General features: G+C 33.6%; 1 protein-coding gene across 1 annotated transcript; it reads left to right on the plus strand.

Annotated features, from left to right (window-relative positions):
- Positions 1-280: 280 nt before the first annotated feature.
- Positions 281-11,082, plus strand: pstpip2 (proline-serine-threonine phosphatase interacting protein 2). The gene is made up of 14 exons (XM_038274954.1): positions 281-432; positions 973-1,073; positions 3,534-3,608; positions 3,861-3,895; positions 3,979-4,085; positions 4,170-4,232; positions 6,413-6,511; positions 6,876-6,921; positions 8,587-8,666; positions 8,757-8,855; positions 10,255-10,351; positions 10,467-10,548; positions 10,647-10,684; positions 10,815-11,082. Exons 1-14 carry the CDS (start codon positions 400-402, stop codon positions 10,868-10,870), a joined length of 1,011 nt encoding a protein of 336 aa, XP_038130882.1. The 5' UTR covers positions 281-399; the 3' UTR covers positions 10,871-11,082.
- The last annotated feature ends 994 nt before the right edge of the window (positions 11,083-12,076 follow it).

Here is a 12,076-nt window from a genome sequence, read left to right on the forward strand (position 1 = left end):
TGACTGGTATCTCTGTCACTGCCATGTTTAGATATTACCCATATATATATATATATATATATATATATATATATATATATATATATATATATATATATATATATATATATATATATATATATATATAAATTCTAGTTTATGCTTTATCTTTTTAACAAGACCTATATTTATATCATTTGTAATTTCTATCTGCAGTCAGAAGATGGCAGCATACTCAAAATACTTCCATTAAAGCAATTACCCACCCATTTTTTTGGCAATATCATCTCTGGGCATTGGAAGCTCTGGCCAGTGCCTGCCTGTAGCTCACTCTTGACAGGCTGCTTTTCTGCAGAGGGAATGTACTCACCTGGAGACTATAGTTGAATCTGCCTCTTTGCTTTTTGCTGTGCTTCAGTCATGAGGAACCTGCATTTCAAGGATTTCTTCTGGGTGAGGGATGTTATTTATGCTTTAATTTTTAAGTAATAATATATATTAAAGTTTAAACACCTTTTTTTGCACATTTTCAATCAACAACTTAAACTTGAAACATATATTGACAAGTTAGTCAGATCTTAACTTCTTAATGGCTATTTATACCCTATGTTCTTTTAAGAAAATTAAGGAAGGAAATCAGTAGAGTGCTTTAATCTTTCACTGACACCATAAAAAGGAAATGCTCATAAAGGCACATTTTATGTGTGTAATAATTATAATATTGGTTGTTACTTTTAACCAAATAAAATTATTATTACTTTTATATCACATAAAGTAGGTGTAGATAGAGACAATCACTGTAGGTTGATTCCCTCAGCTCAAATCCAAATCTTAAAATATCCACATATATTGTGTGCAAATTATAGAGGTCAGTGGAATTGCTGTTTTGTTTTTTTTAAACTAGGGGAGCACTTAATGGATGCTAATAGAGAAACATTTTTTTATTTTGTTTTTAATGAAGAAATCAAGAGTGTATTTTTGTTTTTCTTGCAGTACTCAGATCTGACTTCCACTGTTGGCTACGATGCCATCATTCAGTATCTCAATGATGGAAAGAGAACATGCAAGGAGGTGGAGGACTTCATGAAAGCCAGGTAAGGACCTTTTTTTTCTTTTTATTGATTTTACTCAGTGAATCAGGATCCAACCTCAAAAAATGAACTAAAGGTCAGTAATGGAAGAAAAAAAGGTGGTAAAACTGAAAGCTGAAGTGAAAGAACCTGTATACTTTGTTGTGTTCTTGTGGTAGGTAGCTATTTAAGTTTAATCCATAACATTCCCTGACCATTGACGTAGGACTAATCTAAACTGATTTGTCTTTCATTTGCTTGGAAGGTGTGTATGTATGGGTGTGTGTGTGTGGGAAGCATTTTAGGCTCAATCAATTTTAGAGTCATATGAAGTGATGTGTTTGATTTTAAATTCTTACTTCCTCCTATAATAATTAATCTCTACTCCCTCTATTGTCAAAAACACACACATCAACACTTTTCTGCCAATGTCATACACTATGGAACTGTATTATGTAAATGACTAATGCCTTTTATGATTCAGGAAACAGAACACCATTCATGTCATGGTCATATATGGCTGGAAACTATGGAAATAAAAGTGGAGACATGATGCATAATTTCATAACTGAGAGTTCCCTAAATTAAGAAAGGAAAGCATTTCGTAGACTAAATTGGCTCACAAAAATAACAAGAAGTGAGATATTTAAGCAGGTCTGTCACTGTGAAGAGACATTCCTAAGCTAAAATACCCAAAAATGCAGCTTTCATGGTAAACGTGCAAAGAAATACAGGCTTGTGTTTATAGAAATGTTGCTTGTGTTCATGTACATCTTGCATGTCTCCTTTTTCATGTCAGGATCAGTAAAGTGAGCTATTTAAAAGTTGTTAGGGTGAAAATAGGTCTGTGTAGCTGTTTCCTGCTTTTCTATCAATGTGCTGTATTTGTTCACAAGATCGATCACTATGTAAATGGTATGAATTTGGTTTTGGTTTGATAAACCTTAACAGTCAATTCATTTGTTTATCTTTAAAAATAGTTTATTGAACTGTGGGACATTCTTTGAGGCACATTCAGCTCTTCAAATGATAAAAGTGCCAAATGTAAGTCTATTATGTATGTTTATTTAAAAAATAATAATAATAGTGGTTCTATTGAATCAGTCAAATGAGCATTTTTTTCTGCAAATTTACAACATTTATCTCTAAAATGACTGTTCTCCGATAAGAAAGACCAAATATTTAGTGGATATAATGCATTACTGCAGCAGGTTGCAGACAGAGTTGTGCTTGAAAGTTTACATACCTTCCCATAAAAGACAATAATAGATTCACATTAGTAATTTAAAAAAGACAAACCAGAAGAAAGTACTAATAATAAATGATAATTTGGTAAAATTGGATATTGATTTTGAATTTTTTTTGAAAATGTATTCACAATGAGATGAGTGGTGTGTATATCTACACTGCAAAAAATCTGAATCTAGATAAGTCATTTTTTATCAAAATAAGTGCATTTGTTCTTGGATTGAGGAGGTAAAAGAGACATTTTGCCAGTGGAACAAGACAATTTACACTTAAAATAAGAAAACACAATTGCATTGTCTTATTTCAAGTGCATTTTATCTAATTATCTTATTTTAAGAGTAAAATTACTCATTCCATTGGCAAACTGTCTCATTTACCTGCTCAAATTAAGGGTGAATACACTCAATTTAAGAAATTTTTTACTTATTTCAAGATCGTTTTTGCAGTGTAGAAATATTATGTATAAATGAGTGTATGATGTGATGTTTCTGTTGCATAATTTTAAATAAAAATGGCTGTACCATTAAATTGAGAGTCAAGTGGAGGATTGAATACTCAGATTGTGGCAGAATATTTTGAAAGTAAAAACTACTATTCCTTCAATGCAGTTTTTTCTCTTTATAGAAAAGTAGAAAAAAACAGAAATAAATAAGAATGTTGTAGTTTTACAATAGTTGAGTTGTTTATCAAAAAATGTGTGAAAGAAAGTGTTTCTGTTAGAAGGAACCCAAGAAAGACCAGGATAACACCTATGCTTGCATGTATAATATTATGGCAGTACTTGGCATCATGGTCTGGAGACTCTTCTCTGAAGCAGGGATAGGAGAGCTCATGGTGAAAGTTAATCAAACTTTTTAAATGGTTACAAAAACTCAATCGCAAAAAACATCAAACCAGAGCAAAGGTTAACCTTGTAGCCAAACAATGACCCTAAATACACAGGCAGATTTACAATTAACTTTATATGTTAAAATGTCCATCGCCCTTTGCAGAATTCCCCTTTCCTCTCTGAGTATGAGCATTTTTTTTAAGTAAAACAATTCCATATTCATGTGTGCAAAGCTGAAGTTTTTCAGCAGCAGTAAAAAAAAATACTACGAACTACTTTACATAAATCTATGCAAAACTTCAGTTTTTTTTTTATTAAGGGGAGAGATTTATAGATAGATAGAATAGATATAGATACACATACATGTGCCTCCTTAAAGGACTTGCTGTTATTTGGATGTCTTTCAGGGCTTCAATTGAAGAGAGGTATGCCAAAGATCTGCTTGGTTTGTCCAAGAAGGTTTGTGGACACAATGAGATGAAGTAAGTAAACCTGTGAATCCAGATGCCATTTTAACCTGCTCTAACTGCCATAATACATATATATATATATATATATACATATATATATATATATATATATATATATATATATATATATATATATACATATATATATATATATATATATATATATATATATATATATATATATATATATATATATATATATATATATATATATATATATATGTGCGGTTTAATCGTTTTCCTGTTTTATCTTTTTATTTCAAGCACATTGAAAAGATCCTTGGACGTGTTTAAACTGCGTAAGTGCTTTGCCATGTATGCCATAATGACTATTTCTGTGCTTGCTTTCTATGTTGAATCATGTTTCCCTTCCTGTTTCAAGAGACTGAACATGTTAGTCTGTCTCACTTGCAACTGGCACAGAACATGAGGGAGGAGGCAAAAAAACTGGAGGATTTCAGAGAAAGACAGAAAGATGCAAGAAAAAAGGTTGGAGCTCTTAGCGATGCTGTGGTGTATTTAGGTCCCCTGCATTTAATTGAAACCTACCTTTCTTGTTTGTTTGTTTTTTAGATAGAACAACAGATGGATGCCCTCCACAAACAGAAGTCCTCCCAGTTTAAGAAGACGATGGATGTAAGTATAGAGGGAAATGGCCTTCACACTTACATGTGTAAGAAGCTTTAACATACTTCAGTATTTTGTCAAATCTATAGTATCTGATTCTCACATTGGAACCTTCAGCAACCTTGAGCAATTTGAGTAAATGCATTCAATCAGATGATTCAATTCAATTTGGTTTATTTATGTAGCGCCAATTCATAACACGTCATCTCAAGGCACTTTACAATTCTACCAGATCATACAGTCAAATCGATTCAAAGTTTTCTATCTAAGGAAAGCTAGCTGATTGCATTGAATCATTGACTTAAAAGCAATCCCTCGCATTGAGCATGCATGAAGCGACAGTGGAGAAGAAAAACTCCCTTTTAACAGGAAGAAACCTCCAGTAGAACCAGGCTCAGTGTGAGCAGCCATCTACCGCAGAGATACAAATATGTATTTAAATATTTTATTTCTTACAAAACCCCCGGTGCCATAGTTATTAGCAACCCAACAAATCGATATAAAATAAAGAATTATATTTAATTTATACTTTATTTTTAGATTTTAAAGTGTGAAAATAAATTTGCAAATTTTAATTAGAAGTTTAGAGCTTAATGTGTCCATGGGAAATAATGAAATGATGCAGAGAGATGTTCCATTCAGTCACTCCTATAAATGTGAAAACCAAGAAAACATGTAACTGAAAAATGTAATTCCAAAAACATACAATTCAATCATAGACATGATCCCTTCCAGATATCACCAAACCCCCCATCCCATCACAAAGAAACGAGGGACCTACCCGCTCCAGCTGGTGAACAATACCTCCTTAACGACCGATTCTTAACAATCATAGACAGGTTTCAGGTATTACAGGAGACAATCCCCCCCCTTAACGACAATCCCCCCCCCTTTAACGACCGACCCTCAGAATCATAGACAGGTTTCAGATATTACAGGCTAACGATGGAACCAAACGACCCACTCATCGGTTACCATTTGCATGTTTCCAAGCGATATAAGACACAAACTCACTGCGGATCCAGACATTTGAATTGAGAAAGCTTCCTGGAGAGGTGGCGAAACGTCTTCAAATCTTGGAAACCAAGTCCAGTGGATATTTTTTGAATTTTTACGGAAAAACATGTAATTGACCCAAAGCAGAGGTGTGAAAAACTTCATAAATGGCTGCAATGAAATTAGCTTCAAGGCTACACATGATCATATTTACAGTCAAAGTGCTAAAGGAAGAATCCAAAGCTGTTTAAAAAAAAATCCCCAAAAAACGAAACATTTTAAAAACTAACTTTAAGAGAACTGCAGCAAATAGTTGCAGAATTAAGGGTCCATAAGAAGCCATAGATTCTTTCCTCTCCAGATTTGTTAAATTGTTTTTTTTTATTTTTTTTTAAAGCAGCTCATGCAGATTGTAATGGAGGAGGCATGATCCTGATGGTGTTTTTTTTTTCTTTTTCTTTTTTTCTATACATGGCAATTGATGTTTTACCATTCGTGGGATCACAACATTTTTTAAATACTATAAGTTTTTAGATCATTTTATCACTGGATGTGTCAGCAGAATAATGACTCAAAAGACATACCTAAATCAATATAGATTAACCAGAGAAAATGGTTTAATTTCTTTACGGTAATCTCAAAGGATACTATTGAATTTCTGATAGGTACAAGCTGAAGAAAACTGAGAGAATGTACTTTTCTTTTTTTTAACAATAAAAAAAAAGTAATTTAAAAGTATAAGGGTCACTTAGAGGAAAAAGCAATGACTTTTTTGTTGCTTATCTATTTGAAAGATAAAATAGTTGAAATGATGAAAAAAAAGTGGAAAAAAGTGGAATATACACGTCCTGGTGCATTGTCTCATGTAAAATGAAAACTGGAAGTATCAAACTAAATAGAACATGTAGATCTGGATCATGTCACAACAGTTGGAGTCGTGTGAAAAGCTGCCACTCTAATTCCCTTTAGTATTCTTCCACATGAATGGGGGAAGTTGTTTGTTTTTTGTAACATGAGAAATGAATTGCGCCATTAAAAAAAAACAACTGCCTGAAGGATTAAAAAACAAAAAACATGCAAATTCAGAAGGCATGTAACAAAAGAAGAACTAACACGTTTAATAAATGTTGTTTAATCGCCTACAAGATTTTGAGAAGGATGACACTTCCTAACTGCTGTGGTTTTGTGCCCAGTCCAAGAAAACATATGAGCAGAAGTGTCGCGATAAAGAAGAAGCAGATCAGAACATGAACCGAAACACCAACACCAACAACACCAAGCTCGTAGAGAAGGTAAGCAGACACACTGTCCTAGTGGCACTGAAAAAAGATGAAGTACAAATCTGAGTCCGAACCTCTCAACTTCCTAAAACTCAAGGTGCCTGAGTAAATGATTGCGTTATAACTAAACCCCAGTTAAAGGGTTACCTGTATCATTCACATTACATTGTATTGAAAAAGGGAAACATGAGGATATACCTCATTTATGGGGAGAATCCTAAGCTTTTGGAACGTGTTTCTGATTTGCTTCCCGAAGCCTTTAAAATTCACATCAGTTCTCCATGCAGTTTAATAACTGAAGTATTTGATGGAAAATGGGCATTACGTGGCATGAACTAAACTTTCTGTCTTGACTTTTTCTTAATAAATCTTCCAGCTCCACACAAAAGCTCAACAGGCAAAACAGAACGCGGAAGAAGCAGGTAAGTTAACCAGTAATATCAGAATGAACTGAATGGACTACCTTAAAAATATGGCTTTATCCAACCAAATGAAAATGCCTTAATCTTGCAAGCAAATGATGAAAGTGCATATGACAACCTTTGAAATTTTGATGTAACTTAAAAAAAAAAAATCATTATTTCATTTATCAGGGCGGGGTGCCCAACCAGTCAAGAGTTTCAGTCGATCGCGAGAAGTTTTACAACGTAGACCTATTTATGGCTATGACAAAAAAAAGTTTTAAAAAACACTAACAAATCATTGATCATGAGGGGCCAATGTATATTTTCATAATAATAAAATGAAAAATAAAAAGTATGTTCTGTTTTTGCAACCTATTTTTTGACACAATTGACGACTTCCTTGTTTGTTGGACTTACTGTTTATTCTCCACCTGTGCAAATAAAAAACAAATACTGCCCATCCCTTGTGTTTGGCTTGGTAGATCTCCGCATGCCATCAACTTCAAAAGTAAATCTTGGTTTAAAAAAAGGTTGGGCACCCCTGTATTAGGGTGTTTTAAAAGAAATCATGCAAACTGAAAACACTCCCATGGCTGCTGACCGGGTGTAGACGGTTCAGAATGAGTCTGTTAATGAACATCCTTATGTCACTTTAGAACATTATTAGATCATCTGAATGACAGTGAATCTAAAAGTCTACACACCTCTGAGTAGAAGACACCAAGGTTGATTGATTTCTTGCTTTGTACATTTTATAAAGTTCTGTAATTTAAAGTAAACCTCTGTACAAACAAGCCCATCATGTTTTTAGTGAGCTCGTAGTTCCAGTCAGAGCACCAGTGAAAGCCTTAAAGTGACACTGATGAAAACATCTTTTAACATTTCCTGTCCAACGCTCCAAGATAACGCTTAGAGCTACTCAAGCGGAATTCACACTGTATAAATCTAGATATGACCCTAAATGTGTGTTAAAAAGAGGTCTGTTGTGGAATACATTAATTCATGTGAAATTTATTTATGCTTTTTATTGATTGTGTTTGACCTTTGTATGATTTTTTTTTACCTTTGCTTGATTTTTTAATTTTTTTGTAAAAGCGCCTTCTGGGGATGAGCATTGCAAATGAGCTTCTGCTAAAAATGATATAGCATGCGATGTTCTAAATATATATATTTGTCTGCATAAAAGAAATAGGAAGTTACCCTGACAGATTTTCTTTCTCCTCATACCTCATTTAGTTGTTGTTTCTCAAATTAATTAAAAACTTTAGGTCATCCATTCATAGATTATGTCATGACTGGTGGATATTAATGTAAGAAATATATTTTGTAATACATGCAGCATTAAAATAAAAAGTGCAAACACTTCCATATTTTGGTGATGTACCTATTTAAGAAATTAATTTTGCCTGAAACTTCCCGCATCAAAGGAGATGCAAAAATTTGACCTTTTTAGCAGGGATTTGTACGCTTAAAAGGCTTAATTTTCTGTATATGCTGATTAATTATATTATTGTAAAAAAAATGAACATCCCTGAGTTGTTTCTATAGTTTGTTTATTTCCTTTAAAATGTAAGAAAAGTTTCCCTCATAAAACTGCTTACCAGACCCTTTTGTTATAATAGTAGAAATCAGCACATAGTGTGTAACAAATTTGAATGTTTATGGTGTTTGTTTCATTGGCAGACAGATTATACCAACAGCATGTTACAACTCTGGGAAAAATTAGAGATGACTGGCTGAAGGAGCACATAAATGCCTGTGAGGTAAGGCTGAGGATGACTTCCTCTGTCTATCAATAGCTGAACCACAGAAAAACGTCACGTTTAACACTAAACATTTTGTTTAACTCCCAGATATTTGAAAAACAGTCGATAGAACGTATAAACTTCCTGAGGAACACAGTGTGGACTCATCTCAACCAGCTTTCCCAGCAATGTGTCACCAGCGATGAGGTACAGTAAATCTCCTAAAGACCCTTACTTGTTTATAGATTTTTTTCGTCTGGTTCTGATCTAGATCACACTGAAACTCAGAGAAGAAAATTTTTAACATTTCTCAAAAAATGAATAATCTTTTACCTTTAGGCTGTTATATTTGCACATAACTCACCAATCAAAGCACAGGGACAAAGAGTTTTAAGAATGCATTTAGTGTCAGTACAAGTTGACAAACTGTGCTGCAGCAGCATAAAATGGATTTATATTTTTGTATTTTACTACATTAACATATAGACCAAGACATTATAGGCACTTTAAATGAGCTAAAGTAAATAATTGTTTTTTTTTATTTATTTATTAATAGGATAATCTTAAAGTTTCTCAAAGGTTTTTGTTTTGGATTCAGAGCTCCTTAAGTGTTGCTTTTTGGTGACAGTTATCACAAGTAGGTGTTTTTAGTGAAAAAGGGCTGACTGCATAATTCTAATCCACTGCGCTCAAACCAAACAGCAGGCAGGCATTTAACAGCTACCTGCAGACGTCAGCTAAGCACTCAGCAGCTTAGGAGGCAGACATCACCAGGCAACAGAAAATAGACGTTGGTCTGAACTGCTAATCAGTGTTGCTCATACTGTGGCTGGCAAATGTGCTCCTAAACCTAAACAGGGTTACAGACACAAACTTACAGTAGAATATTTAATTGGTGTCTTATGGAATGAAACAAGACAAAGTTGGACATAAATGTAAGGTGCAAGGAAAGCTTTTAACATTTTAATAAATAAAAAAATCCTATGAGTCTAGACAAGTGTTTTTTGGATTATGTCTCTGTACTTCTTGGTGATGTAGACACTGAAAATGTGGAAACATACCCAGATGGTCCAAACACCTAAAGCAGGGGTGTCCAAGGCGTTTTTTTTTTTTCTTAGGTGGCACTTGATCATGATTCAAGAGATTTTACCAGATAGGGTGGCTGATGCAGATATTAAAAAAAAAAAAATAAATAAAAATACAGGGCAAGTTCCCCTTTAAAAAACAATACAGAAAGAAAAATTTCAACCCTTGGAAATCGAAATTTCTTTTTTTTTTTTTTTTATTCAATTGCAAATAGGTAACACACATTTATTTACTTTTACTAAAGTAGTAGTATCAGCCTATTTTTTTAAGTTGACAAAATAAAGCAAGAGGGAGGCAGATCCTTGTTGCTAAAGACACAAAAAGATTGGGAATAAATATAATCTGCCATGTTTTTCCTTTTTAACTCAGCTTATATTCAAAATTTTCTGCCCTATTGTTACTGTTGTTACGGTTACTGCCATTTGTCTTCATTTGATAAACATTTTCCTGTATTTATCAGCATAAAAACAATAACTGGACATTGACTTAATTTACTACTGTTTTACGTATGTGTGCCAAGCTGTATGAGGAAGTGAGGAGGTCACTGGAACAATGCGACATCCAGGAAGATATCGAACATTTTGTAAACCTCAGACGGACTGGAGATAAACCCCCAGGTATATCTGCACCACGAACTCCCAGAGACGCTTAATTAGTGCTGTAAAGTGAAGGAAGTAGTTATCAGTCACTGGCTGCCAGTAAGTGATCAGGTTTTGTGTTTGCATGCAACAGCTCCAGTTGTTTATGAGAACTTCTACACGGGTCAGAGGTCTCCTGGACCGCCACCCTCTCGGCTGCCTCCACCAGTCATCAGGTAAACCAAAGGAGTGCAGCTTTCTTTTTATGTTTATCTGTAGATGCATCGATAAAAGGCTGTTATTTGTTGTTGTTTTTTTTTGGGTGAATTTGCAGGAGGGGACCATTACCTGAACCAATACAAAGCAATAGAGGTACGCCTTGTCATAAATCTTTTTTGAACCATAGTTAGATGTGATTAATGGCATTAAAATATGTTGGCTTTTAACTTTATTACAGCTTTTGCCAATTATTATTGAATGAAATGTGTTTATTCCATTGCAGATGATGCACACCACTCTGTGTTGCTGGATGGAGACTACAGTGTGATCCAGTATTAGCACATGCATCTCCAGCAGTTTCAGACTTACCCATTATAGCTCATTACTTCCTCTTTTTAGGCTTCCTGTAAATCGTGTTAAATGGAAAATTAGTGTCATAACTCTGTACAGACTGTTTCACTTTAGCTTGTTTCATGGTATGAATGTACTTTGATCAGGTTAAAGGTAAATTGTAAAAGATAATATATGAAATAAAATAAGCCGTAATCAACCATTTTTCTTTATGTGTTTTTAATACTTTAAACGTTTTTTTTTTCTCCACTTGAGACTTTTCCTTATTTAAACGTGCCATTTGTTTACCAGTTTTCATTTCCTTGTTGATGTGAAAGTAACTGACCGCTGTCACATAATTGGCAGCACTTTAGAACAACCATTTTCTCATGCTTTTTCAGTAGAAAAATAAAATTATCATCCAAAAGCTTTCACTTGAACAAATGGTTTAATACAATGGGACAAAAAAAAAAAATAAAAATTTAAACCCAAGGTTCTACAGTAGAAATATAAAAAAGATCTAATTAAAACTGTTAAAGCTATTCAATTTTTACAAACTGTTGAAAAAACTGCCTCCTATTAAGGATGCTGTTCATTTATGTTGAGTTTAAGGCAGCAAAGAGGAAATGTGTTATCTCCTTGCATTTTGATCCTTTCTTCCCTTCTTAAGTGAATTTCATAACCCATGAATCTTCCCACATTGTCACGTTACAACCCCAAACTGTTTAAGATTTCACAATGTCTTACACCAAAACAAATAAGTGCATAGTTGTGAAATAGGAGTGCAATATGCGGTTTTTCTATATTTTTTATAGAAGCATGAACAGGAAAGTGTGGCGTGCATTTGTATCCATCTCCTATTGATAACAATTCAGAGGAAAATGTGTAAAAATAATGACTTATTGGAAAAAGTTCGACTGTATGGCAAACGCAGCAATCTGGAAACTTAAAACTGCTAAAATTTGATTTTCAGGTGTATTTACCAGCTAAGTTTCAGCTAATTTGCAGAAATGCATGCAAAAAAAAAAAAAAAAAAAAAAAAGGTGAAGTAATTTATAAAGAACTCGATGGTGTAACAACTGCAGAACGTGGATCTACAACATGACTCAGAGGAGATTAATTTAATGTCACAACTTTTTCTTAAAATAATTTGTAATACAGAATTGGTTTTGTTCCATTTTAATATATTGTATTGCTTAATACAAAGAGCATTAC

Source organism: Cyprinodon tularosa, unplaced genomic scaffold (assembly GCF_016077235.1).
Source record: "Cyprinodon tularosa strain WSP-4 unplaced genomic scaffold, ASM1607723v1 ctg94, whole genome shotgun sequence".
Taxonomy (NCBI): domain Eukaryota; kingdom Metazoa; phylum Chordata; class Actinopteri; order Cyprinodontiformes; family Cyprinodontidae; genus Cyprinodon; species Cyprinodon tularosa.